Source organism: Arvicanthis niloticus, chromosome 26 (assembly GCF_011762505.2).
Source record: "Arvicanthis niloticus isolate mArvNil1 chromosome 26, mArvNil1.pat.X, whole genome shotgun sequence".
In the NCBI taxonomy this organism is placed as follows: Eukaryota; Metazoa; Chordata; class Mammalia; order Rodentia; family Muridae; genus Arvicanthis; species Arvicanthis niloticus.
In genome coordinates this window covers 33,345,796-33,373,602 of record NC_133434.1, presented here as the reverse complement: position 1 = coordinate 33,373,602, position 27,807 = coordinate 33,345,796, and the positions used below count along the sequence as shown (strand labels likewise).

The 27,807-nt window shown below is 44.9% G+C and overlaps 3 protein-coding genes across 5 annotated transcripts; 2 read left to right on the top strand and 1 right to left on the bottom strand.

Moving 5' to 3' along the window:
• The first annotated feature begins 235 nt into the window (after positions 1-235).
• Rpp25 (ribonuclease P/MRP subunit p25) lies at positions 236-1,651 on the top strand. The gene has a single exon (XM_076925617.1). The coding sequence runs from the start codon at positions 449-451 to the stop codon at positions 1,046-1,048; it is 600 nt and encodes a 199-aa protein (XP_076781732.1). The 5' UTR covers positions 236-448; the 3' UTR covers positions 1,049-1,651.
• Positions 912-13,312, bottom strand: LOC143439351 (uncharacterized). Of its 3 annotated transcripts, none has more exons than XM_076925621.1 (4): positions 13,026-13,312; positions 1,681-3,135; positions 1,128-1,203; positions 912-977 (listed from the first exon to the last, which is right to left on the bottom strand). In XM_076925621.1, exons 1-2 carry the CDS (start codon positions 13,310-13,312, stop codon positions 3,003-3,005), a joined length of 420 nt encoding a protein of 139 aa, XP_076781736.1. In that variant the 3' UTR covers positions 912-977; positions 1,128-1,203; positions 1,681-3,002. The 3 variants fall into 3 exon arrangements, with proteins under 3 accessions (XP_076781736.1, XP_076781737.1, XP_076781735.1); XM_076925622.1 differs by lacking the exon at positions 912-977 and having other exon boundaries at positions 1,681-2,331; positions 3,116-3,135; XM_076925620.1 differs by lacking the exon at positions 912-977 and having other exon boundaries at positions 1,137-1,203; positions 2,108-3,135.
• Cox5a (cytochrome c oxidase subunit 5A) lies at positions 13,257-23,760 on the top strand. Its single transcript, XM_076925619.1, has 5 exons — positions 13,257-13,398; positions 20,533-20,649; positions 21,831-21,952; positions 23,012-23,135; positions 23,615-23,760. Exons 1-4 carry the CDS (start codon positions 13,311-13,313, stop codon positions 23,123-23,125), a joined length of 441 nt encoding a protein of 146 aa, XP_076781734.1. The 5' UTR covers positions 13,257-13,310; the 3' UTR covers positions 23,126-23,135; positions 23,615-23,760.
• The last annotated feature ends 4,047 nt before the right edge of the window (positions 23,761-27,807 follow it).

The window sequence follows — 27,807 nt, the reverse complement described above, 5'->3', positions numbered from 1 at the left end:
CAAGCAGAGTTTTTATTTAGGTTGTTCTTGCATAAGGGCTGGTTCAGGGAGGACAGATGGTGACTTCCGGGAACTTCGCTTCCCAAATCACCCCTGGGTCTGTGACCCCAGCCACTGAGCACCAGCGCTGGATCCCAAAGCCGGCGGGGCTGGGACAAGTCACGCAGGGTTGGGGCGGGGCCTGGTCAAAGGGGCGGGGCCTATCCTGCTCCCAGGCGGAGCTTCTGCTAAAGGCGCGGAGCACAAGGCGCCGAGGGTGCAGAGTAGAACAGCACTACCCTGTACAAGTCTGGGCTGAAGACTGCGCGTTCCCAGCCCACCCTCCAGCTTTCACTCGGTGTCGGCATCCCAATCCCTGTCGGCCCTCGCCCGGCACGATCCGCGGCCATGCAGCTCCGGGCTTGAGGCGGCCCCATGGCAAAACCTGCGATCCCAGAGACGACGGCGCATGGAGAACTTCCGTAAGGTGCGCTCGGAGGAGGCGCCGGCGGGGGACGGTGATGAGGGTGGCAGCCCGAGCTCTGGCCCTTTTGCAGATCTGGCGCCCGGTGCTGTACACATGCGGGTCAAGGAGGGCAGCAAGATCCGCAACCTGCTGGCCTTCGCCACCGCCAGCATGGCGCAGCCAGCCACGCGCGCCATCGTCTTCAGCGGCTGCGGCCGGGCCACCACCAAGACCGTCACGTGCGCCGAGATTCTCAAGCGCCGCCTGGCGGGCTTACACCAGGTCACGCGGCTGCGCTACCGGAGCGTGCGCGAGGTGTGGCAGAGCCTCCCTCCTGGGCCCACACCGGGTCAGACGCCCAGCGATCCGGCCGCCAGTCTCAGTGTACTTAAGAATGTACCGAGCCTCGCCATCCTACTTTCAAAGGACGCACTGGATCCACGACAACTTGGTTACCAGCCTCCGAACCTCAGTCCTGGTCCTTCGTCCCCTCCTACGGTGTCGACGTCCAAGAGGAGCCTGGGGGAATCTGCTGCTGAAGAAGGCACCGCTAAGCGGTCTCAGCCTGAGCCAGAGGCTGAGAATGAGGACCGAACTGCCTGAGAATTCTCGCCTCTGAGCCACCTAGACCGACTGGATCTTATATCTTCAACACCCCTACATCCACACGCACCTTTCATACCTGGGTTTTAAGGGGCCCATGTTCCTGGACACCGGTCCTCAGAATGACAGCGATCCCAAGGCCACAGGAGAAGGAGCTGAAGAATGAGAAGAGAGGATCGATCCTTGAAATCCAAGGAAACTTTGTGGGACATGTTGCCAGAAGCCACAGAACACCACCCACACCTTTTCTAGGCCATCTTTTTTTTTTTTTTAAGGGAAGCATGGTGGGTAATGGGACTCGACCTTTCTTGGGGACCCAGACGTTAAAAGCACCCAGTATGCATGGAGGCTGACAGTTGAGGCTTTAAAAATCATCCTTGCTGTTAACTGAGATCAGGAGCTGTGAAGCGGATTCCCCGAGGGTGGCCAGGTTGAAAATGTCTGGACCCTATTCTGCCCACACACACCCTATTAGTTCCCTTTTAGCAACCCCCCGCCCCTTTTTGCATGGTGGCAGAGAGGGGACTCAGGACAAAACTTGCCATGCTTCCTCCCCTGAATTCTGCTGGAGTCTTGCTTCCAATAAAACAAACATGAAAATGGCTCCGTCCCCAGTTTTATTTTTTCCTTACCCACTCGCCTGTGCAGAGACCACTTTGGCATGCTTGCCTTCGGCTCTATTAGCCTTTGGAGTCTTCAAGGTCAGACACAGAGACTGGACAACATCAAAATGTCGAAAGAGGGACTTGTGGTGGAGGGGGGCAGGGGTCTGTGTCCCTGTTGCGTCCCCACAAGGGAAAGGAAACAGTATTGTGGCTTTTCTGGGAGGGGAAGGAGGGGGAGCATTGATGAGCTGGAGACAGGCCGCCTGCCAAGGCTGGCCGACCGTGCTAAGGTTCTAACCTTGCCCCCTCCACACAGTAGCCATTCTTATCCAGAGACAGGCGCAAAGCCCCAGGAGTCGGAGCTCCCCTTCACTGCCCTCTCTCTGCAAAAGGACAGCACACCCTTGGGAGAGGGGGAGGAGAGAGACAGCACAAATCCACTGCTGGAAATTACTATTCAGCAGAGAAGCTCGGGCCGCGAATCACTGCAGGCTCCCTGATAAGCTGCTGCCTCCAGCCCTGCACAGCTGTGTGTTGAGAGATAACAGCCTCCGATGCCTCTCAGCCCCAGTCGGAGTCGAGGGGGTGGGGGTACGCTGAGTGCTGGAAGTCGGGGATCTGTGCAGCATACGGCTCAGGATCTTCAGAGCAGACGCTACCCCATGGAACTCAGCACCTCTGGAAAGGGGATGGGAGAGAATACATTGTAAGTCACTTTGCCTGTAGAACCTTGAAATAAATCCTACTGGTGAGGACGTGGGTTTCTGCAGCTGATGGAGGGGCGCCTTGGGGGAAGCCTCTTCTCTCCTCCCAATATCTCTGCTTGTGTTTTGCATCCCTGACTCCTGTCATCCAGACTGTCAGTCATTGCCCTCCATCTCCCACCCCACCCCACCCCCCGACTTAATTATTTATTTTTAGGGGAGGTCTTGCCATGTAGTGCAGGCCCTAAAGGAAAGGCACATGTCCCTCTTGTACCTCCTCCCTCCCCATCCCAGAGACTGAAGTGGGAACTTGAGAAGTCCTGATTTAAGGAGAGGGTGTGTGGATGGAACACCTTCAGAGGTAGCTGTCTACTTCAGGAAGGGATTGGTGGTAAGGTGGGAGAAAGGGAGTCTCTCATGTGAGGCCTCCATCTTTCCGGTATCGACCTGTTTTGTAATCTTGCCCTGGTGGGTGGGAACAAGCATCTACTCACCCTACACAGGGTACCAGCCATGACCAGAGACTACTGCTCCCAAGTCTAGCTTGGAGAACCGACTAGTTTATTGGGTTTACTTACAGAGCATGAGTGAGGGGTTACTTACAGGAGTGTGGCTGAGCCCAAGCAGACACACCACTGAAAAGCCTCACCCCAGCATGGATGATAGCTTCCACGTAGCTGCACACATGGCATTGCCTCTCCTGTTAACCAACAGTCTATACACTCTAACACCTGCTGAGACCGCAAGACCGAACGTACCTGCAAGCGGAATTGCATACCTGGAAGGGAGGTACAAGAGGGAGGGCAGGATATATCAAGTGAGGGAGTGTCAGCAAACCTAATCTGATGTCACTAATATGTAGCTGCTTCTGACGAAGCTTGGAGTTATCCTTGGAGATAGTGTCCCCACAGCCTGGTGCTTGCCTCCATCCCTGTGACACTCAGGTCACAAAATCAAAATCCATTGAAAACATAAAAGTACATGTGCATTGTTAGATGGGTGGTGGCTTCTAATTAGGCTTTTGTCCTCTCAACTCACTTTCATTGTTCTGTTGAGTTAACTTCCAGTCTAGGCACAAGGTAGGGGAAGAAGTTAGAATCACAGAATAATTCAATATTGCTTCAGAACCTACCCACCCCCCAAACAACAATCTATTGTGGAGAAAGAGAAGTAATGTATGACCTGTCTTGTGTATGCATGCCTGTAATGCCAGCTCTCAGGAGACAGAAGCAGGAGTTTGGAGAGTTCAGGGATATGTGGTAGTACTCTGCCTCATGTCATTTGCTTCTGTTCCTCATCCCTACAATTACCATTACCAAAGACATTATTCTTGGGGCCTTCTGACCTGATTATTAAGCAGAAAACCATTGATTTAACTAAATTTGAACACAAAGGATTAATGATCCCCCTTTTTATTTTATTTTATTTTATTTTATTTTTTTAAGTAGTGTTGGCTTTTTCTAAACTTGTATAACTGAATGCCAAAAGCAGTGTTAGAAATATCCTTTGGAGGCCGGGCAGTGGTGGCGTACACCTTTAATCTCAGCACTTGGGAAGCAGAGACAGGCAGATTTCTGAGTTCGAGGCCAGCCTGGTCTACAGAGTGAGTTCCAGGACAGCCAGGTCTATAGGTCTATACATATAAACCTATCTCAAAAAACCAAAAAAAAAAAAAAAAGAAAGAAAGAAAGAAAGAAATATCCTTTGGGGGATCTAGAGAGATGGCTCGATGGCTCAGTGGTTTAGAGCACCGTTTTTCTATAGGTCCTGAGTTCAATTCCCAGCAACCTCATGGTGGCTCACAACCATCTGTAATGGGATCTGATGCCCTCTTCTGGTGTGTCTGAAGATAGCTACAGTGTATTCACATACATAAAATAAACAAATAGATGTTTTAAAAAAGAAACAAACAAACAAAAATAGATTGAAAAGAGCAGTTAGATCTTTTTTGTTTGTTTGTTTGTCTTTTGTTTTTGGAGACAGGGTTTCTCCTTGTAGCCCTGTCTGTCCTGGAACTCACTCTGTAGACCAGGCTGGCCTCGAACTCAGAAATCTGCCTGCCTCTGCCTCCCAAGTGCTGGGATTAAAGGCCTCCACCACCACCCGGTGAGCAGTTAGATCTTGAAAGCTATGGGGAGAGAAGAGCTGAGACTCTGGTGGGATGGAGAGAGAGGGCAGATCTTACAGCTATAGGCTGAGTAAGCATCACTGCCATTCCAGGCAGCAAACAGAAGGCCTGAGCATTTGTCCCAGCAGGGCCAGGTCCTGGCCTGCTTTTCTGACATTCCAGGAGTGACACCTTTTAAGGATCAAATTGGGGGGGGGGGGTGGTGGCATTGAGGAGGGAAAGGTTGCATAAGCTTCAGGAGCTGCCATACATTGGCCCTGAATCTGCAAAAGTATATATTCATTGTCTAGTGAAGACACGCCAGACACATACTCACCTTCAACCTTTGCTCTCCGTTTTTCTAACCTCATTACTTGACCCAGTTTTTGTCATTATTCCAATCAAGAGGGACAATCGAATCCCCTTTATTTAACCTAGATATTAGAATACATCCAGGTATCAGGCAGGTAACTGAAGAAAGTGGGGGCAGAAGGCAGAGTAGGAAAGATGGGTCAGATGATAAATAGGTTATTAGAGGTGTGTGGTTAGACTTGTAGCCTTCAAAAGACATGGGTTTTGGTTTGTTTGTTTGTTTGTTTGTTTAATGTGCATGTTTGTATGTCTGGTGCCCATGGAAGACAGAAGAGGGTGTTGGATTCCCTGGAACTAGGATTCTAGATCATTGTGAACCACAATATAGGTGTTGGCAATCGAACCCAGGTCCTCCAGCAAGAGCATCAAATTCTCTTAACCAGTGAGCCATCTCTCTAACAAAAGACATGTTAAATGCTTAACCCATGATAACTGTAACTATGAGCTAATCTGGAAGTTCACTCCTTCCATGTTAAGGGTCTTTGGGATGCCTCTTTGACATCCCTTACTACTTGAGTTTGATTCCTCATGTCTAAATGGTGGGAGGAGAAACTGCCCTCCTTCAAATAGGTAAATGTAAGACATGTTTTTAAAGATACAAATTAAGGAATTGTGCTAGAGCTGCAACTGGTGGTACAGGTCCGGAGTCTCTGCAACTCCAGAAATTGAGGCAGGGCATCACAAGGTTAAGGTTAGCTTGTACTAGAGTGAGTTCAAGGCCAGCCAAGATGACTTAGTGAGAACTTGTCTCGAAAAAATTTTAAAAAAGCAAAAAGAAGGCTGAAGATACAGCTCAATGGTAGAACACTAGCTTATCTGGGCTTAGTGCTAAGTGGGGGGAGAGAGAGAGAGAGAGATAGTAATAAGAAGAAGAAGAAGAAGAAGAAGAAGAAGAGGAGGAGGAGGAGGAGGAGGAGGAGGAGGAGGAGGAGGAGGAGGAAGAGAAGAGAATTGACGTAGAGATATTGCTCCATAGTAGAGGCCTTGCCCTGACTGTACAACTTTTGTCAGGTCTGTGGTGGTTTGAAGGAGAATGGCCTCTGTAGGCGCCTGTATTTGACTGCTTCCTCTCCAGTTAGTGGAACTGTTTGGTAGGATTAGGAGGTGTGGCCTTGTTGGAGAAGATGGGTCACTGGGGATGGGCTTTGAGTTTTCAAAAGCCCACATCATTTTTGTGTTTCTCTCTCTCTGGCCTGGGATTGTGGATCAAATGTAAGTTCTCAGCTAGTGCTGGAGTGCCTGCCTGCCTGCCTGCCTGTGGCCATGCTCTCAGCCACGATGGTCATAAACTCACACTGAAACCGTAAGCAAATCCCCAACTAAATGCTTTCTTTTATAAGTTGCCTTAGCCACTGGGTCTCTTCACAGCAGTAGAAAAGTTACTGAGAAAGGTCCTATCCACAGCACAACAGTTAGTTAATTAATGAACTAATTAATTGATTATAAAAATAAATTCATGTAGGCCACCGACCCGACTCAGCTGGCCAAAACAGCGTAGCCGCTGACCCAACTCAGCAGGCCAAGGTGCACGCGCTGACGCAGCTGGCCAAGATGGCGCCTGCCTAGGCCTCTGGTAGTAACTACCAGTGCACTGCGCATGGGCAATTCAGTTTGGCTCCAACCTCTCCTGAACTGGGTATGTTAATTAAGTACCACATTCTGACCAATCACCCCCTCCTGGGCGGGGCATGCTAATGTGGTATGCTAATGAAGCACTGCAATTTGACCAATCGTGCACCTCCATGCGCTCCCCGCCCCCCCAGGGATGAGGGTATATAAGCAGCCCGTTCTGGGCATTCGAGGTCTCTCCCTGAAATCTAAAAGAGCACTTCTACAATAAAGGCTGTTGAGAAGGATCCGGTTTGTGTCTTCCTTGCTGGTCGAGCGGGGCGCAACAAATTCATATTGAAGTAGGGCAAGCTCTTCATCTAGAATGTGATCCCGGGGCTGGAGAAATAGCTCAGCAGGTAAGAGTGTGTACTGTTCTTTCAAAGGGTCTGAGTTCAGCTCACAACTGCCCCCGTGACTTCAGCTCTAGAGGGATCCAATACCCCTGATCTCCGAGGGCACACTCATGTGCTCAAATACCTACTCAGGCACACATCATTAAAGTAATAAAATCTTTAAACTGTGGTCCTAAAAGAGGATAGATATAGAAATAAATACTCAGAGGGAAGAAAAAGTAATCTAAAGGTGGCAGCAGAGATTACAGTGAGTTATATTTATCAACAAGCAAAGAAGTTCAGAGGACCGCCAGCAAAGAACAGAAGCTGAGAAAGACACAGGCAAGACTCTTCCCTAAGGATCAGAGTACACAACCATGTGCTGATTTCTGTCTTACTGTAGATCAGGCTGGCCTCAAACTTGAGATCCTCTTGCTTCTACCCTAGTGCTGGGATTAAAGGCATTTTCCATTACACCTTTTTTCTTTGAGTTTTAAGTCTAGGGGATCTTCTTACTAAAGCTGTAGGCAATGGACACAGCAAGTTTTCTCATGACCTCTAGTGAAAACTACGAAGAAAGAACAAGGAGTGTCGCTGTCAAGGTATCTGTTATCAAAATGTCTATCCCTACATGGAGGGTTTATTCTCTGGGTTTGTCAGTCAGAGGCTTTAGAGAAATTTAGCCTGTGATTTGAAGCAAGTTACTTCTTCTCTGGACTTCTTAGCTGCAAAAATAAATCCCAGATCATTGAGGAAAGAGAGTAGGTGATAATACTAGGCTATCTTGACTCTTTTAAAAATTTGTATGAGAACTTGGCAAGATGGCTCATTGGGGGAAGGTATTAGCATCCAAGCCTAATGACCGCTGTTCAATCCCTGGAACCTAATGGTGGAAAAGGAGAACTGATTACCTCAGTTTGTGCTCTGACCTCCATCCACTCTACAACATGCACATGCCCATCCCAACACAAAGTAAATGTAATTGTAAAAAACTGAGACACGTCTTGCTCTATAGCCATAACTATCCTGGAACTCAATATATAGAGCAGACTGGCCTTGAATTCACAGATATCCACCTGCCTCTGCATCCCAAGTGCTGGGATTAACGGCGTATTCCACCATTCTCAGCTTAATTTTAAAATAATAAGCATCAGATAAGAAGTATCATCTGAGGCATTGCTTAAAAATACAAGTAGCCTGGGTTGAATCTAAACCATCGGGATTTAGTTCTCTCAGGAGTAGGGCTAGGGTACACTTTAGTGGCCAAGTATTCGCCTAGAGGTGAGGTCCTAGGGTTGGTTCCCACTGCTGAAAACAACAACAACACCACCAACCCTACTCAGAGAGACCTGGAAATATGCATTTTAACAAAAGCCCCAGTTGATATTGAAGATTAATTGAGGTTCACTATTCTCTGAATAATAGAGTTGTGTTTACACTGGCAAGAGAAAAAGCATTAAATCACCTTTCAACCAAACTTACTAGTTCACATTTGAAGTATAAACATTTATTGTGTGGGTATGTATGGAAATGTGAGTGCAGGTCCCCAAGGAGGCCAGGGACATCAGATCCCCAGAAGCTGGAATTACATATAGTTCTGTGAGCTGTCTGGCATGGGTGCTGGGAACAGAGCCCAGGTCTTCTGCAAGAGCAGTGCATGCCCTTAAACACTGAGCCATCTCTTCAGCCCTGAGTCTTTCTTTTAAACATTAAAAAATATATAATTTGAGTTTGTATGCATGTGCACCTGGATGCAGGTACCTACAGAGACCAGAAAATAGCATCCGAGTTCCTGGAGCTGGAGTTGCAGGTGGTTGTAAACCATCTAATGTGGGTGCACCGAGCCAAACTCAGGTTCTCTGCAAGAGCAGCCAGCTCTCTTCTATGCAGAACCATGTCTTCAGCTCTGTTTTTTCTTTTTAAACCCTAATAAAATTGCTCTTTAGCTTAAAACAAGTTTTCTTGTTGGGCATGGGACATACCCACCTGTATACCTGCAATTCCAGCACTAAAGAGTCTAAAGCAGGGGGATTAGCAGTTCAAAGCTAACCTAGGCAACATAACAACACCCTGCTTTTAAAAGCAAATGAAACAGGGCCAGCAAGATGGCTCATGAGGTAAAGGCACTTGCCACCATGCCAACAACCAGAATTCAATCCCTGCAGTCCAAATACTGGAGGGAGAAAGCCATCTCCTACAAGTTGCCTCTCATCTTCCCACTCTTGCCATGGTACACACATGCCCAAACACACACACACACACACACACACACACACACACACACTTTTTAAAACCCCACAATTTATAACGATAACTTTTATAAATCCCTTCTCTTCACTTCCAGCTCTTTTTGTTTTGATTGTTTCAGTCTTTGGTGGTGGTGGTGGTGGTGGTAGTGGTAGCTTTGGTGGTTTTATTTTGTTTACTGTTTTGGGATTGGATCTAGGGCCTCATATCTGCTAGGCAAGCAGCCATGTCACGGAAGACACCACCTACCCTCACTCATGATTTGATACACATTTCTGGAGAGAAATTCCTTGTTGCAGAATGGCTCTGAGTTGCCCTCTACAGGTCATTTTGGGAGAAACAGGCTCTGAGCTCAAGGAGAGGGAAGAAAAACCTTTGGGGGGGGGGGCGGGGTGTGGGGAGGTGCCAAGGAACTCCAACCACAAAGCTAGGTGCTCCAGGTTCTGTGTCTGAGCGGAAGCTGAGGGAGTAGAACTTGGCTCACACAGCACATCACTACAGAGACCCGGCTTTCACATAAATACTTTTACATACTTTTACGGATAGTGCAACCTTCATACTACAGCAGCTGTTTTGGTAAGCAGTCAGCCCCTCAGAAAGTTAAATGCTTATTGCATGGCTCATACAATGTTTTAGCCATATGTCTGGAGAACAGAAAACGTTTACACACACACACACACAAAACAAATGTGTGTGTGACTGCTTCCAAATGTGCTGATGGGACCATCCAGAACAATGTTAAGTGATAGCAGTAATATATTCTTGTCTTGCCTCTGGCTTTCAAGCTAAAAGCTCTCAGGATCTGTAACCATGAAAATTATGCTGACACATACATACAATTGAAATAGATCAGAACATATTAAAGCGTAAGTGTGAATATTCAGAATACCCTATTCATAATAGCTCCACAGTGGAAATAACCTAACTGTCCATCAGATAAGGAGAGCTTTGGGCCAGCAAGATGACTCAGTGGAAAAGGTGATTGCTTCGGGGTCTAACAATCTGGGTTTGATCCTACCCCCCATCCCTCCACCTAGCCCTGCTCCCACTCCCTCATCCACCCATCCTCCACGCATGGAGGAAGAGGGCTGACTGAAAGTTGTCCTCTGACCTCCTTGCATGCTGTGTCACCCCTGCCCTTTATAAATAAATGTAATTATTTTTTTTTCAGCTGGCATGTTGATACAGTGGAATAGAAATGTGCCAAGGGGAGGAATTAGTACAGATTAATTTTATGTCATGGGCTAAATAGTATTCCTCCAAAATTCCTATGTAGAAATCCCACCTAGTTCCTTAGCACATGGCAGCATCTGCAGGTAGGACTTTAAAGAGGTGGAGGTGGTTAAGACTGGGTGTTGTGGTGTGTGTCTTCAATTCCAGTCCTTAGAGATAGACTGAGGAGAGCTGAAGTCGGAGATCTGCCTGGGTAATATGGTAAGACCCTAGATCCGGGAAAGAAAAAAAAAAAGACAAAAAAAAAAAAAAAAAAAAAAAAAAAAAAAAAAAAAAAAAAAAGCCAAAGACCACATTAAGTGAGTTCCTTTATGTGAAATAGCCATAGAAGGCAAGCGTTTGCTGTGTGTGGTAGCACAGGCCTAGAACTCCATCTACTTGGGAAGCTGAGGTAGGCAGATGGAAAGTCTGACAGGGCCACAGAGTAAGTTCAAGGCCAGCCCGGGCAACGTAGTGAGACCCTGTCTCAGTAAAAATAAGTGTATAGAGCTGGAGGTGCAGCTTAGCACTGACGTGCTTGCCTACTATGTGAGAGACACAGGTTTCAATCCCCAGGACTGGTGGAGAGATTAAAGGAAACATACAAACAATCAAAGGGCTGGAGAGATGACATAGCAGTTAAGAACACTTGCTGCTCTTGAAAAGAACCAGAGTTCGGTTCCCAGCACCCAAATGGTGGCTCATATCCATCTGTTACCCCAGTCCTGGGGATCTGATGTCCTTTTCTGGCATGTCAGGTATGTGTGTGCACACATATAAAAGACAGACAAAAAAAACTCATACACATCAAATAGTTTTTTGTTTTATTTGGGTTTTTGGGTTTTTGGTTTGGTATAGTTTTTCAAGGCAGGTTTTCTCTGTGTAGCCATGAAACTCTCTCAGACTCAAAGATCTGCCTGCCTCTGCTTTCCAAGTGCTGTAATTAAAAGCCTGCACTGTCCCACCCCCCCAAATTCAAGCAAAATAAAAAACTGTATAAAGCTTTAGCAGCAGAAAGAAAGTCAGAAGTTCCTTATAATGGGTGGGGGTGGGGAGAACCATTCTTGGACTGATAGTATTCCTGGAGTGATGAAAGTTCTAGAACTAGAAGGTTGTAATGATTACACCCACGGTGTGGTGCAATAGCTATAAAGAACATTAACTGAGTCTGCATCTTTAAAAGGGTAAGTGTTACAGTTTGTGAGTTATACCATTCTAGACAAGTACTCCACCCCTGAGTCATATCCCTGGCCCTTTTATACAAAACAAACAAGCAACAACACACCAACACACCCACTTTCTTCCTTAAATTGTCACATATTTTGTTGTATCGATGAAAAAGTAAATAAGGGTTGGCTAGCTGGCTCCTTTAATCCCAGCATTCAGGAGGCAGAAGCACATAGGCCTCTGTGTGAGTTCAAGGCCAGGCAGGGCCACCATAAAACCTTAGTGTTCTATTGCTGTGAAAAGATCACAGCAATTGTTATAAAAGGAAGCATTTAATTAGGGCTGGCTCACATTTTCAGAGATTAGGGTCCATTATCATCAGGGCACAAAGCATGGCAGGAATGGTACTGGAGAAGTAGCTGAGAGTTCTACATTTGAAGGTAGCGGGAAGAGAGAGACTCTGAACCTTGCATGGGCCTTTGAAACCCCAGAGCCTATGCCCAGTGACACAGTTCTTCCACACCTCCTAATCCCTTTCAAGTACTGCCACTCCCAGATGACCAAGCATTCAAATATATGAGACTATGGGAGCCATTCTTTTTTATGGCTTTATTTTTTAATTATTTATTTAATTATATTGTGTATTTATTTAATGAGTACATTGTAACTGTCTTCAGACACGCCAGAAGAGGGCATTGTATCCTCATTACAGATGGTTGTGAGCCACCATGTGGTTGCTAGGACTTGAACTCAGAACCTCTGGAAGAGCAGTCAGTGCTTTTAACCATTGAGCCATCTCTCCAGCCCTTATGGGAGCCACTCTTATTCAAACTACCACACTTAGTATCAAAAAATAAAACTAAAGTAACTAACATATGTCCCATACTTGGCACCGAGAAGTCAGGAATTTAAACAAGCCAATTCATGGATTCATAACCCTTCAATCAAGTTACAGTTCTTCATTTTTTTTTCTTTTCTCATTTACTTATTCATCTATGCATTCATTTCATTTGTAAGGTTTATTTATATGTATGTGTGTGGGTATATAGTACAACATATGGGCACCTGTGGTGTCCGGTAGAGGGTGTCAGATCCCCTTGGAGCTGGAGTTACAGGCAGTTGGAGGCCACCTAATGTGAAGTAAACTTGAGTCCTCTGATAGAGCTGAAAGTTAATAAACTATTAACTACTGAGCCACAGAAAGCACTTTATTCACTAAACCATCTATCTTCCTAGACCCCAAACAACGTAATTTTTGAGCCGATTTCCTTATGTGTAAAATTAAATAATTGGGCTTTAAAGGGTGGGGGAAGATCATGTGACCCAAGCTGTCCTTGAATCCCCTTTCCTCCGGCTCTGTCTCCAAAGTGTTGAGATTATTGTTTTGAGTCACTACTCCTAGTATTAAAATAAAATTTTTTATCTGAGACTCAGGTTGCATAGAAGAGTCTGAAACTCCTAATCCTTAGGCTGTAGAGGGCTGGGATTATATAGCACACACCACAACACGCGGGACAAAGCGGTTATTCTTATTATAGTTTGTCCTTATTATCACCGTAATTCCAAACTGTGATAGTCTCCCCCGCTGGCGATTCCAGATCCACATTGTCCATCGCTCACCCTGCCTTTCCTCCCACGCAGGAATGAATGTTCACGACGGTCACCCTGGTCATCGGACCGGCATTGGCGCGGCGCAGGCGTAGTTTGTCCTCCACGGCCGCCGTAGCCGCCGCCGGCCGCATGGTGCCCCACCCGCTTCCATAGGCGCGAGCTCCGCAGTGGGCCGGCCTTTTGCTCCGCCCAGCGTGCGTCGCTGCGTGAGTCCGGCCCCCACGAGCTGCTGTACCGCCCGCGAGCTCACACCGGCTTCTCTTCAGCCTCAGCCAGTGCGCTGTGGTCGCCGTCATGCTCGCCGCTGCCCTCCGTCGCTGTACCGCAGCCGCGGCTGCCCGAGGCCTCCTGCACCCCGTCTCGGCTCCCAGCCCCGCCGCCGGTAAGGCCCGCGCCCGCCGCAGCCCTCGCCCGCGTGTCCTTGCTGTGACCTGGGCTCCCGCCGCCACTCGAGGGCAGGCTCCCTGGCGGCCTAGCCTTTGCCCTGCGAGCCGGCAGTGGAGCCCGGTGAGCGCAGTGCGTCCGCCGCCGTCCGGAGTTGCGTGGGAGACTCCCCCGGGCCTCCCTCCCGCCACTTCCTGGTGCCCGATCCGCGACCGGTCAGGTGTGTGGACCTGCCCGGGTCGCTGAGGATAAGGCTCAGCACTTCCGTTCAGTCTCTGGGCCATGACCGTTCCCTGCGCTGACCCCGCAGCCACCTGACCGGGAGTGGCCCCCGCCGGCCTACGGCGTCTTGGCGAAGGTGACATTGAGCCTCCGGGCGCGCCGCCCGCCTCTGCGTTTCCTAGAACACAATTCGATTCCCCAGTGGGACACAATACCCTTTGAGTCCTAATCAGGCAGCAGTAAGGAGTTCTCCTCTGCTGGCATTTTGTGTGTCACCTTCATAACTGGGTACGGCCACGTTTAAGGGCTGTTGGGCCACGTTCCAGTCCTGCGTTTAAAATAGATAATTTAAACGTGTGGTGGTTCCTTGCGGTTTGTAAGAGAGCCTGGACGTGGATAGATATTAATGGTAAGGATGTCAACGTTTCCAAAATTGGATACCAAATACCCAGGAATACTGGGGTGTACAAGCATGGGAAAGCTTCGTGGATTACCCCCTGTACCCATTTTAAAAGGCTTCTAAGCCTCAGTGCTGGATTATGGAGTATGAAGTTTTGGTGCTTGTTTCTCCTTCTATGTGATCTGGCGACTTTGTGTCCATCACTGTCCACCCCCAATGCTGAGGAGGAGCCAAGGGACCTGCATTGCTCTGCCACTTGGTGTGTTCTGAGACCTACACTAGTACTGTACATCTGTCTCATTTTTGGTTTTGTTTGATTTTGGTATGTCTCAGCTATGTGGCCTGGCTGTCCTGCAACTCTTTGTAAACCAGGCTGGTATCGATCTAAAAGAAATAGGGTTATTTTATTTTAGAGACAGGGCCTCTCTATCCCAGGCTGGATTAGAACTCAGAATGGTACTAAGAGGGCTAGCCAGGAACTTAATGCCTCGTGACTCCCAAGTGCAGGGGTTAACGTTGGGAGCCACCACACTCAGCACAGGCATTGTACTTTTAATTACAGCAGTTGTGCTTGGATCCTGGTCTGTGATGTTAGTGTTTTATGAAATTTGGTTCATGTGTGCAGATATAAAAATAACTTAGCCAGGTATGGTGTCCCAGCACTCACAGGGAGCTAAAAAAAAAAACCAAACAAAAAAACAAACACACACATACACACAAAACAAAAAAATCTCTTTTGTGATCCAGCCTAGCCATGGCTACATACTGAAACCCTGTCTGACACACAAAGAAGGGCCTCAGGCACTCCAAAATTGTTTCCTTGATTACTTGAACGTGAAGAATAATAGTTTTTTGGCTTCATTTAATTTGTCTTTTGTAATGTATTGTATTAGCAACAAAAGAGTCAAGTGTAGGAAGTTTAGGATTTTTTGGTGAGAAGAGGTTACATCGGGTCTTATAGTCTAGGTTGGACTCAAAAGCAGCTGTGTAGTTGACTCCTGCCTCCACCTCTAGAATGACTGGGAGCCACCACACTCAGCTTTTAGGAAACTGAGGGAGTGCATGGTCATAGGTTAAGAATACTTGTCCTAGCAAAGGACCCAGGTTTGATTCCTAGCACTCACATCCAGAGGATCCGACCCCTTCTTCTGACTTCCTAGTGCACCCCATAAGATGTACATGCACACATGCAGGCAAAACATCCATAAAAAATAAAATCAAGAAGAGAAGCCAAGGTGATTATCATGCTTCACAGAAGAAACTGATGCCTACCTTGGGAAAATGACCTTTTCGTCAGCGATGGAGCTATTTTCTCTTTCTCAGTTAAATTTGAGTGATCCTGGTGCTTTTTGCGTCTTATTTGCTAATGCAACAAATGCTATTTTTTTTTTCATATAGATAAACATCTCAGAATATTTTTGAGTTGGGGTACTGCCTGGAACTGACTGTGTGATCCATGCTGGCCTCAGATTTGTAGTAGCCTTTCTGCCTCCTGGGTCCTGGGATTATAGTTGTAGCACCACACACACTTAGGTGAGATTACACGTGCATACATATGCACACATGCGCTTTCTCTCTGTACCCCTGGCTGTCCTAGAACTCACTCTGTAGCCCAGGTTGGCTTTGAACTCATAAGAGATCTGCCTGCCTTTGCCTTCCAAGCACTGAGATTAAAGGCATGCACCACCACCTAACTGAGAAGTTTTATTAAAGGAAAATTTCTGCTTTTTCTTTTATTTCTCTCTCTCTCTCTCTCTCTCTCTCTCTTTTTTTTTTTTTTTTTTTTTTTTTTTTTGGAGGAGGAGAAGGAGCATTGAACTTTGGGAGTTTGTTATGCAACAAGGAACTTATTTTTAAGGTGGTTCAGAAAATGGCAAAGGTTTATTGTTATTTAGGCAAATCATAGACTAAAGTTATTTAGGTTTATCTCTGAGGCTTTCTGTTCACCCCCTGGTGTGCAGTTCAGAAACAAAGGCTTTTAGGTGGTTCTCCTTTATACCTAAATATTTCCACAAGGGGGCAGTATTGGTTGCAAAGGGTGTCTGTTCCTTTTTAGCTGTATGACCTTGTATACTGATTAATCTTAAATTAAGCCTTTGTAAAGTTAAAATAATGTTTTCGGTAGCTCTGAGGTTTACATTTGGTAATGCAACTCTTGCCTGGCACAAAGGCTTAATATGGTCAATCCTTACTAAATAATCAAATGGAGACTAGTAGGTACCTCCTGCACATTAATCAGTTTTGTCACTGGATATCTTTTTTGGTTTTTCGAGACAGGATTTCTCTGTGTAGTCCTATGTAGTCACTCTGTAGACCAGGCTGGCCTTGAACTCAGAAATCCGCCTGCCTCTACCTCCCAAGTGCTCCCAGCACTGCCCGGCATCACTAGATATCTTTTAGCCCATTACATACCTAGGCTTTGAAGTAGGGTCCTATATTTGGTTCATGGTTGGCAGAAATTTTCCAAACATACTCGGTTTATTGTGATTCACTTCATTTTTAGGTTGACATTTGTTGTTGGTATGAGATAATTTTTGTAATTGAAAGTGAAAAAGGCAAGCGGGGGTGGTAGCACATATGCCCTTAGTCCCATTACTTAAGAGGTGGGCAGATTTTTGAGTTCCAGTCCAGCCTGGTCTACAGAGTGAATAACAGCACAGCCAAGAGAGATGGGGGGAGGAGGAGGAGGAAGAAGAGGAGGAGCAGGGAGCTGGCTGTGGTGGTTTACAGCTAGAGAGGCTGAAGAGGACAGGACGAAGGGCAGCTTAGTGTGCTGCACAGAGTCGAAACCCCTTCCGATAAAAGGAAGAGATGTGTGAGGCGGGCGTGGTGGTTTTGGGGTTAGCAGTTGGTCAGCTTCCCTAGTGCTGCAACCTTTAACACAGTTCCTCATGTTGTGCTGACCCCCAACCATACAGTTATTTCGTTGCTACTTCATAACTGTATTTTTGCTACTGTTATGAACTGTCGTGTATATATCTGGTGTGCAAGTTATCTGATATGGGACCAATGAGAGTCGAGAGCCATAGGTTGAGCTACTCTGTAGCTACTCTGTAGCTCTCTTAAGCTTGCTTGTAGGATTAGTTTTTCTAGCCAGTTTGCTCAGGGATCCTCTGCCTTCTGGGACATTATAGTCAGGACATCATGTACACCCAGCATTTTACATGGGCCTACGTATCCAAACTCTGCTGAGCCATCTTTCTAACTCCTGAATTTTTTCATTCATTCGTTCATTCATTCATTCAGGGGCAAGGTCTCATGTAGCTTAGGCTGGCCTTGAATCTCAGGATAATCTTAAACTTCTAAATTGATGTTTTAAACTCTTAGTCAACTCTTGAAATTATGAAATCCTAGCATCCTTACCCTGAGGATTGAAGGGCCCTGAAGGGTGGGAGTTGTTTGTTTGTCTTCTTCATCTCTTGGTAAAGTGCTGGGCTTAAGTAGCACTTTGTATTGCTTGCTAGTGTTTAGCCTTATGTCCTCCAGATCCACGTCAGGCCTTAAGCTTTGCATCCTCAATAACCCTGGTGTCAAAAACTCGTTAATGCAACCTGCAGATCATTTGCTTCTGTCTCTCATTCCTTGAATTACCACTGCCAAAAGGGACTGTTCTTGGGACCTTTTGGCTTGATTATCAAGCAGAAAACTATCAGATTTAACCAAATGTGAACACAAAAGATTAATGAGCCCCTTACTTTATTTTTAATTTTTCTAAATTCAGTGTGTTGGCTTTTTCTAAGTGAATGCCATATCCTTTTGGGTGACTGAGTAAAGGAGTCTGGGCTGGCCTAGTTGTGTAGCAGAAGATGACTGAATTTCTGAGCTGCTCCTGCTTCTCAGGTGCTGGTTATAGATCTGAGTCACTATGCCCCGGGACTCTCTGCAGTCTAGGTGAGCATTTAGCCAACCAAACTACATCCCAGCCCAGAAATAGCTGTTTTGAAACATTCACATTTTGACACTTCCTTTTCCTCCTCTTCCTCCTCTGATGCCTTTAGTTATATCAAAGCATTGAATAATTGCCAGAAAGTTTTAGTGCCAGCCAGGCAGAGTAGTACACTTTCCAGTAATCTGGGAGGTAGAGGCAGGAAAGAAAGTTCTGGGTCATCCTGAACATAGACAGCAAGTTTCAAGCTGTAGGACCCTGTCTCAAAACACTGGTGTGAAGTTGGGGGGTTGGCATCTGTGTAATTTTTCTAAAAACAAAGTATTAGTTGTGTGTGGGAGAAAGAGCTGGACCTGATACAATTCCAGCTTTTGGGAGGTTGAGGAAAGGAGGGAGGACGGAGCATTCAAGCTAGCCTTCAATACACTGGGAGATGCTGTCATGAGAACAATGAAACCTATTATCTATGTGTACAAATAAAACATGGTGCCTTATTTGTGGGAGGGGTGACTAAGGACAGGTCATTAACTAATGGAGGAAGTCCTACCCATTTAAACTTTATGGAACATAGGATAGTCTGGTTTTTGCCGTGTGGAACAGGGGTGTGTGTGTGTGTGTGTGTGTGTGTGTGTGTGTACACCCAGTGGGGTTTTTTCTTTAGTTTGTTTGCTTTGGTTGTATTTGTTGTTATTGTTTTTGAAACTAGATATTTCTATGTAACCTTGGTAGGTCTGAAACTCATGGAGTTCCTTGCCTCTACTTCCTGAGTACTGGGATTAAAGTACTACTGTGCTTGACCCTAAGAATTGCTTTACTTTTTTTTTGCTGTTTTTGTTTGTTATATTTTCTGAGCTTGGATCTTACTCTGTAGCCCAGGCTGGCCTTAGCTTCCAAAGTGTTAGTATTACAAACGTGAGTCTCTATACCTTGCATTTTCTTATTTTTCCTCCCCTTCATGTAAGAGTTTGTGATTTGGCTTCTAGGAATGGGTAATCGAGACATGGCAGGGCATGATCATCTTGCCTTGAATTTGCAGTTTCTGGTTGTATGTTTTAACACTTGGAAAAGAGCTAGCACTCAAATCCACACCCAGGAGTAAGCAAAAGAACTTGACTACCATAAACACTAGGCTGAAGGTGAACCTAACAGTTAAGCCAGAGTTAGAGAACAAGCCAGGCAAGGCCCTGGAGCCCAGTCACTGGGTACTGGGATCAAACAACTTACCTCTAGGAGGAAATATATATACTTTGAATTCTCTTGAGTAAATATTTAAGAGAAAAATTACTGGATTTTATGGTAGCTATGTTTTAACTTGATAATAAATCACTAAGCAGTCTTTGAAAGTGGTTATACCATTTTATATTTGCATTTTAAATATACTCTGGTCCTTACTCTGGATAACTTTAATTTTTGAAAAAGGTAGCTTAGGACTTTTAGGTAACCATGGGATAGAGAGTTATTGCAGTCTTTGCTTTGTGGTGTGTAAAATGTATTAGTCCTCTGAGATACTGAATATACCTCAAGTTTTGATTAAGTTTAAATGTCAAATACATTTAGATCTAGAGACCACTTTCCACACTTTTCATCACATTCATATATGTGTTCCAGTTTGTTTTGAACTGGGGTTGGGGAGAAAATTTATCTCTGAAAATTGGGACTTAGGCTGGGATTCATGGCTGGTATTTTGTTCATAACGTAAATGGTGTTATTCAAGGGAAAATTCTTTCATTTGATCTTACATTCATTCTCCTAAAATAGTTGTAATATGTTTTTGTCTGCTGCTAATTTTCTCCTTTTCTATCAATAATCACATTATGGTTAAAATGCATATTAGGAGCTGAGAGATGTCTCGTTGGTTAAGAGAACTTAATGCTCTTCTGAGAACCACTTGAATTCAGTTCCCGGCACTCAGATCAGAAGACTCACAAGGGCCTATAACTCCAGCTCTGTGACATCCAGTACCTCTGACTTCCAAGGATACCTGCATTCATGTGACTATACCCATGCACAAACATTCACACAAACACGTGAACTGTTGGGTGTGGCTGCAGATGTGTGCGTGCCGTAACGTGCATATGGAGGTGAGAGGACACCTCCATTGGCTTTTTGCCTTTATGTGGGTTCTAGGAATTACTCGGGTCTTTAGGTTTGTGTGGCAGTTTCTTTTCTACACTGAGGCATCTCACTGGCCTGAGGCAGGGCTTTTGCTCAGCAGCCCCGGCTGAGCTCACTCTTGCTTACGTTTCCAGAGTGTTGGGATTATAGGAGTGTGCCGTCACACCTAGAGATATAATGCTATTTGTTTTACGTTGGTAAGTACTTAAGATTTGTTTTATTGCTTTTTGAAGCAGTCTCACTCTGCAGCCCAGATCGTGCTTAGAATTCACTTATAGTGCAGGCTAACCTTGAAATCGGCACAGGCAGCATAGCAAAATCTGTCTCAAAAATGAACAAAAAGACAAGTTACTGCACTAGACAACATGTGTCAAACACTGTACATTTGTCCCCTTCCGTTGTTCTCTACTCCACTTTCTGCCGGCCGACGACTGCATTAAGGACAGGGTACAGCATTCACGGTCCAGAATGGTCTTCACTACTGAAGTCTTCGCTCTTTTCCTTTGTAGCTGTCGGTTCCATTCGCTGCTATTCTCACGGGTCACACGAGACAGATGAGGAGTTTGATGCTCGCTGGGTGACGTACTTCAACAAGCCAGACATTGATGCCTGGGAATTGCGTAAAGGTAATTGGGACATAGATGTATCATGTTTGCATGTGTAAACATGAACTATTCCCACAATCTTATTGAAAGCAAATACATTGTGTGTTTGAAAACACATATTGTGAGTTGGTAACTGCCACACAGCTTGCAGTTAGAAAAGCCTGCAACTTCTATAATGTTTCCTACAAAGTGAGTTTTAAGCTAGACAGCAGGTCTGGAGTATAATAGTCAGTGGTAGCGCTCTTGTCTAGCATGCATAGGTCTTGGGTCTGGTCCCCAGAACTGGGAAGAAAGGGAACACATGCACTATTGACATTTGAGCCAGAGAACTCTGTTGTGAGAGGCTGTTTTCTGCACTGGTTTAACAGCAGAGTTACTTTTGTGCCTTTCAGATAATGTAGATGAGCAGCCATTTGAGCAGGAACAAATGGTGCTCATGCTACCAGTCATTAATTGTGAGTGCGCTGTATAAGTGATCTCAGATCAGGAACCTGTGGCAATATGGCTGTGGGCGTGATTGGTTCTCTGATGTATTCTTTAAATATTTGACAATAATAAAAACAAGCATCCCGAGTGCTTTTAACTTCTCTGCTAGGATGTAATGGCCCTATCTTGCTGCAGCTGGGAAGTTCTTACTTAATAACTAAAGATCTTACTGATGTATGAAAAGAACAGCAATTCTGCATTTTCATCAAGTCTTCAATTTTCATGATGTGTCATTTTGTGCAGACACAAAAGTAATCATGCCGTCATTTTCTGGTTGAATGTTTGAGTCTTTACTCTAATGTTTCTCTATAATGTCTTCTTAATGTTGTCATTTGGGCCTCATTACCTCTCCTTAGGCATTCTTCTGGTTGTTTTTAGATGATTTTTCAGTTCCGTTTATTTTAAAGCATTCACAGTTCCTATATTGTATTAACAGTTAAGCATGTACGCTAAAGCTCAGGCTGTTCCTCTCATCTCAACACTATTGCATAATTCTGCTAATTGTTTGTGGAAGGTTCACTGTGTTACTAGTTTGTTACAGGTAGATTCTCATTTTACAGATAATAGTAGCCCAAACAGATGAGGTCCATGATTCAGTAAGAATATAGAGAGCTAAGCCATGGAAAGTAAGTAGATAGATAACTAAATTTTAGTGTATAAAGAAGGGTATCTCAGGATAATGTGAACCTTTTTTTTTTTTTTTTTTAACTTGACAGGGATGAATACACTTGTTGGCTATGATCTGGTTCCTGAGCCCAAAATCATTGACGCTGCTTTGCGGGCATGTAGACGGTTAAATGATTTTGCAAGTGCTGTTCGCATCCTGGAGGTTGTTAAGGTCAGTAAAATAGTGATGCTAAGGTTGTTCCAGAACAGGTGGGCCACATCACGTGTCGGCACTGTCTGACCTCAGCACAAGTGGCCTTCTATGGGTGGTTATCCATGAAAGAACAAGGTCTATAAAAACATTTAAGAATCTAGGCAGTCCTTTAATTCCAGCACTTGGGAGTTTTAAACTAGTGGTCAGAAGCAAGTGGTCTCTGAATTTGAGGTTAGCCTGGTCTACATAGTAAGTTCCAGGACAACCAGGGCTGTAGTATAGCCTTTTTGGTTGTAGTATAGCGTTTTTGGTTGGAGAGATGGTTCAATTGCTAAGAGCTGCTGGTGCTCTTAACTGACTTCTCTTCCAGAGGATCCAGGGTTCTGTTCCCAATACCCATGTGGCAGCTCATAGTTGCCTATAACTCCAGTTCCATGAGAGCTGACGACGCCCTTACACAGACAGCCAGGCAAAACACCAATGCACATAGAACAAAAAATAGATACAATAGGGGACTGGAGAGATGTCTGTCTGCTCTTCCAAAGGTCCTGGGTTTAATTCCCAGCACCCACATGACAGCTCACAACTTTCTTTAACTCCAGTTTCCAGGTTATTTGCATCCTCACACAGACATGCATGCAGGCAGGCAAATAAAATGCATATAAAAATACACCAATGCATATAAAAATAAATAAGTCTTAAATAAATATATATGTGTGTGTATATATTTAAATATATATAAAATAAAATTTAAATAAATTTTTTTTAGGTTTGTAAGGGGAAAGTGACAATGGCTTATCTGTAATGACTAAGATAATTGAGGATTCTGAAAGCTGTCAATCCACTCAGCACTGGGAGTTAATTCAGTTAGGGCTTTACATTGGAAGCAAGTTAAAGAACTTCCTGTGTAGCCCTGGCTGTCCTGGAACTCACTCTGTGGACCAGGCCGGCCTCAAACTCCGAAATCCGCCTGCCTCTGCCTCCCAAGTGCTGGGATTAAAGGCGTGCTCCACCACCGCCCGGTGAAAGGCTTTTCTAGTTCCATCTGTTAACAGAGACTATTCTCATTGCCAACAGGACAAAGCAGGACCTCATAAGGAAATCTACCCCTATGTCATCCAGGAACTTAGACCAACTTTAAATGAATTGGGAATCTCCACTCCAGAGGAACTGGGCCTTGACAAAGTGTAAACTCCCTTCGGTAAGTAGCATGTCCCTGACTGAAGAAGAGGAATCAGTTCAAAGAGTGGTGGCTTGATGGCAGCACTGTCCGGTGTGTATGTGTGTATGTTTGTGCCACAACTGTGTGGAATTCAGAAGACATTTTGTATGAGTCAGTTTTCTCCTACCATGTGGGTCCTGGGGATTCATCTCAGGTTGTCTGCCTCGGCAGCGAGTATCTTTACCTGCTCAGCCATCTTGATCAGCTCTGAAATGACCATCCTGACTGTCTGTGTCGCTCTGACTGCTAGGATTGCCTAGCTTTAAGCTTTTCTGATTAGAAAAAAGGGCTAGTACCAGTGCTGCAGATGATGAGGAGGCTACAAAGTCAGCCGCTTGTAAATGACTGGGGCAGCATTAAAGCAGAAAGTGCTCCAGAGTGGAGGTGATGTCAGATGTCTTCATTGTAGCACTGTACTGGCTAATTCTGTGCTTCTTTTTTTTTCTTTCTCTCTGCAGATGGGCTTCCCAAGGACTTAACTGCTATTGCTACTTGATTGAAACAGTTGCCTGGAAATGTTTTATTTGAACAAATTTTCCTTTGAGTATCAAACCATGTAATAGTAACTTGGACTTTAATAAAGGGAAATGAGTTTGAACTGAAATCAGGTATTGTGCCATTGTTTACATTGGGAAGCAGAGGTGAGCTGGGCAGTGGTGGCACACCCTTAATCCCAGCACTCGGGTGGCAGAGACAGGTGGATCTCTTGAGTTTGAGGCCAGCCTGGGCTACTTAGAAAAAGTCTTAAAGACAGAGTCAGGAAGGTGGTTTGGAGAATGTGCTGTGCAGCAGCTGGCTCGTCTCTGCCTGCTCTCAGCAGCTCCGTGTTAGCTTAGACAGCAGAGTATTTGTCTTTGCTGTGACTGGTCTGCAGGCATTGTGGTTAAAGACTAGAGAAATGTGTTTACCCCTTCCTTGAAAGAACTAAGAAAGCAGCCCTGTTTTACTTCAGGAGCTCCACAATATTGGAAAGTATCCCACTGCTTTCTGCTTATAGGTCTGGGTGACAACAGTATAGCTGTGTTACTGTAACAGGAAAACAGTATTAAGTTGAAATGTAGATGCCTTGTGTCCTAAAGCTATGCCAGGAGTTTTAGTGAGTTTGATTTTTGTTGGTTTTAAGATGTACATCAAACTTGCTCAACATGAACATCAACATGTTCAACACTTGTTCTACCATGAAACCTACTATGGTCTAGTTTTACTCTCACCTTTAATAAAATTTGGTCCCCTACTGGAAGACCTCTCATTCCCTGGTTAAGCAGTAGAATTGGGTGGGAAGCTGGTGAGATGACTTAGCAGTTAAGAGCACTGACTGCTTTTCCAGAGGTCCTGAGTTCAATTCCCAGGCACCACATGGTGGCTCACAACCATCTGTAATAGGATCCGATGCCCTCTTCTGGTGTGTCTGAAAACAGCAAAAAAAAAAAAAAAAAAAAAAAAAAAAAAAGAATTGGCCAGGTGGTAATGGTGTGAACTTTTAGTCCCAGCACTAGGGAATCAGAAGCAAGTGGACCTCTGAGTTGGAGGCCAGCCTGGTCTACTGGTCTATAGAGCAATTTCCAGACAGCCAGGGCTACACAGAGAAACCCTGTCTCAAAAAAAAAAAAAAAAAAAAAAAAAGAAGAGGAAGAAGAAGAAGAAAAGGAGGGAGAAGAATTGTAAAATAAACTCATGCCATTGGTTTTTAGTTTCCTCCAGATACTATTCTACTATTCATGTTCACACCCAGTGCTTGGTTTCCTCCAGATACTATTTAGATTACTCATCCCAGGGACTCCTGCTGATGTCCTGGCTGTAGAGGATCCTGTGTTTGTGGGGAGAAACATTAAGAAATATTAAACAACTACCCAATATAGCAAATTTAAAAGTTCTGTGAACATACATTCAGGTACATTCAAGGCATTAAAGGAAGTGCCATTTTAGTTAAAGCCTCAAGAATTGTTGTTAATTCTAGACCCCAAAGGTAACTTTACTTAGCTGTTATGTTTGGCCTTTACCACTGGAGTGGGAAGAAAGGATTTTTTTTTTTCCTTGAAGCTCTCCTATTCCTCTTGCCTCTACTTCCCAAGTGCTAGAATTATAGGTGTGTACCACCACGCCCATCCAGGCTCTTTTAATATAGAAGAGTACAAACTTACTAAAATGGTCCGTTTCCTCATGGCCATGGATGAAGCCAAGGAGAAAACAAAGTTCACATCTATCTACCATGGTGTGTAATATACTTGTGTATAAGGTAATGCTGTAATGGTCTTCATGCTATAGACATTGAATGCCTCCTGTACCAGACATGCCAACACTGACAACAGAGCAACCGACCGGAGGTGGGAAGCTGAAGGAATGCAGTGAGACAGGGAGGGAGGCTGAGCCGTTGGACAGTAACGAGTGAAACTAATGGGAAGGATGTAAAGTTTGAAGCCTCAAGGGAGAGGTTTCCCATGGAAGGTCTTGGAGTATACAATAGGCTGAAGGTTGACTTGGTGAGAAAAGGAGGTTATTTTAGACTAGAGCAGTGTTCTCAACCTTCCTGATCTGGGACCCCCAACCATGAAGTTACTTTTATTATTGCCACTTAATAACTGCAATTTTGCTAATGTTATGAATTGTAATGCAAATGTTTGGTTTTGGATGGTCTTAGGCAACCCACATGAAAGGGTTGTCTCACATACACACACACCATGAGCCACTGCCGTTGTAGACCATTCATTAGCTGAGGTAGGGTAGTTTTATAAAATTCCCACCTACCACCAGCTCCTGACTTATTTTTTCTCCACAAATAGCCTTCACTCCCAACTCTATATATTTTGAATCAATTTTGAAAAATGTGTGCTTTCAGGCCAGCAAGATGGTTCCGTGATCAAGGTTGCTCACCCTGAAGCATGACCTGAGCTCAGTCTCCACCCTCCAGAATGGAAGGAGAGCCCAAATCTCAAGCTTCTCTGACTTTCACACCTATGCACACACATACTTTCTTCTAAAAGTTGCCTACCAAAGTACAGTCCATTGTAGAATATCCTAGAATCTGCACCTGTCTGACAGTTCACTCACGGTGGCACCTGTGTTTAGCCCCACACTAGAGAGAGGCCTGTGCACCACTGAGTCCAAAGCCAGCTTGGTCTACAAACATAGTTCAGGCCAGACAGCTACAAAAAACCCTCTGTGCTATATGGAATCTTAATTGTATCCCTCTCAGGAGACATGATCCTAGCTTTTGGTTTTGTATTTCAAGACAGTGTTTCTCTGTGTGGTCCTGGCTGTTCTAGACCAGGCTGGCTGCGAACTCTGCTTGCTCTGCTTCCTGAGTGCTGGAATTTGAAGGTGTTTGCCACCGTACCAGCCATATTGTAGCTTTTGGTTATTTTCTTCAAGTTTTTTTTTTTTTTTTTTTTTTTTTTTTTTTTTTTTTTTTTTTTTTTAATTTCATTTATGTGTGTGTGGCGTTCAAGGGACAACTCAACTTAAAAGATTCAGTTCTCTCCACTGAGTAGATCAAACTCAGGTTTGTAGTGGTATCTTTATTGGCTGAGGCATCTTGTTCTATCTAGCTTTTCACATCTTCCAGATTAAGGCACGAAGCAGGATGTAGCAGTAAGGTAGGAAATGAGGTTTAGCTTCAGACCTGTGTTAAGCTTTTTTGTTTGTTTTGTTTTGGGAGGTTTTTGTTTTGTTTTATTTTTTTCAAAACAGGGTTTCTCTGTGTAGCCCTGGCTGTCCTGGAACTCACTCTGTAGACCAGGCTGGCCTGGAACTCAGAAATCCGCCTGTCCCTGTCTCCAAAGTGCTGGGATTAAAGGTGTCCGCCACCACTGCCTGGCCTGTGTTAAACTCTTATCTACCAAATAGCACTTTTCTTGAGACAAAATTACAATTTAACAGTGAGGGTGAGGATTTTCCCCAAGGCAAGTGTCTTATTGCGAAGTACTTCCTGGGTCTCCCACTCCCACCTCTTAAATTAGGCAACTTTGTTTTCAGTGTTTCCAATGAGCTGAGCTGGAAGGTTTGTTTATAGACAATAGAGGCAGAAACAAGAGAATGGATTGGGCATCTACATTGCTCTCCTTAGAAGCCTAGGTCAGGGAGACAAAGGAAACAAAACTGGCCAATACAGGTATCTTCCGGTTATTTTTTTTTTTTTTCTATGAAAGAGTTAAGACATAGAAAACTTTGCTGTCATACCAGTGAACCTGGTTTGGCATATTTGGTTATTTCTCTAATCTTGATTTCTCAAGTCAGTTTCAGCCTGGTGACTGGGAGTTTTGTGTCTTAGCCAGGTCGTGTGGACACTGATCCAACAAACTTGTCTCGTTTACCCTGAGAATGGACGCAGGACTTCATGTGTGTTAGGCAACATTCAACAACTGAGCTGTATTCCCCAGCTGAACAACAAACTGAGTTGTGTGTTTGTGGAAGTAAACAATTCCAACAGCTGGGAATGGTGGTAGAAACCTGCAATTCCAGTACCTGGGAAACCAAAGCAGGAGGATTGTGAGTTCAAGGCCAGTCTGGGCTACATACCAAGATTCTGCCTAAAAATAAAACAAGTCCAGTTTGGGATGGAATTCACCAAAATATCATAGGTTCCATCAAATCTGATTTTTGCAAAAGCTCTAACTCCAAATGCTTCCTTTTCTCCTATCCAGCATGTTTTGTC

What these genes read in the sequence shown, in the direction of transcription:
- Rpp25 (XM_076925617.1), top strand. Translation starts at nt 449, where the DNA reads ATGGAGAACTTCCGTAAGGTGCGCTCGGAGGAGGCGCCGGCGGGGGAC.
- LOC143439351 (XM_076925621.1), bottom strand. Translation starts at nt 13,312, where the DNA reads ATGACGGCGACCACAGCGCACTGGCTGAGGCTGAAGAGAAGCCGGTGT. An exon ending in TGCGTGGGAGGAAAGGCAGG is followed by an intron (nt 3,136 to 13,025) that starts GTGAGCGATGGA and finishes CCTCCCTTCCAG; the next exon opens with GTATGCAATTCCGCTTGCAG.
- Cox5a (XM_076925619.1), top strand. Translation starts at nt 13,311, where the DNA reads ATGCTCGCCGCTGCCCTCCGTCGCTGTACCGCAGCCGCGGCTGCCCGA. An exon ending in GGCTCCCAGCCCCGCCGCCG is followed by an intron (nt 13,399 to 20,532) that starts GTAAGGCCCGCG and finishes TTTCCTTTGTAG; the next exon opens with CTGTCGGTTCCATTCGCTGC. An exon ending in GCATCCTGGAGGTTGTTAAG is followed by an intron (nt 21,953 to 23,011) that starts GTCAGTAAAATA and finishes CATTGCCAACAG; the next exon opens with GACAAAGCAGGACCTCATAA.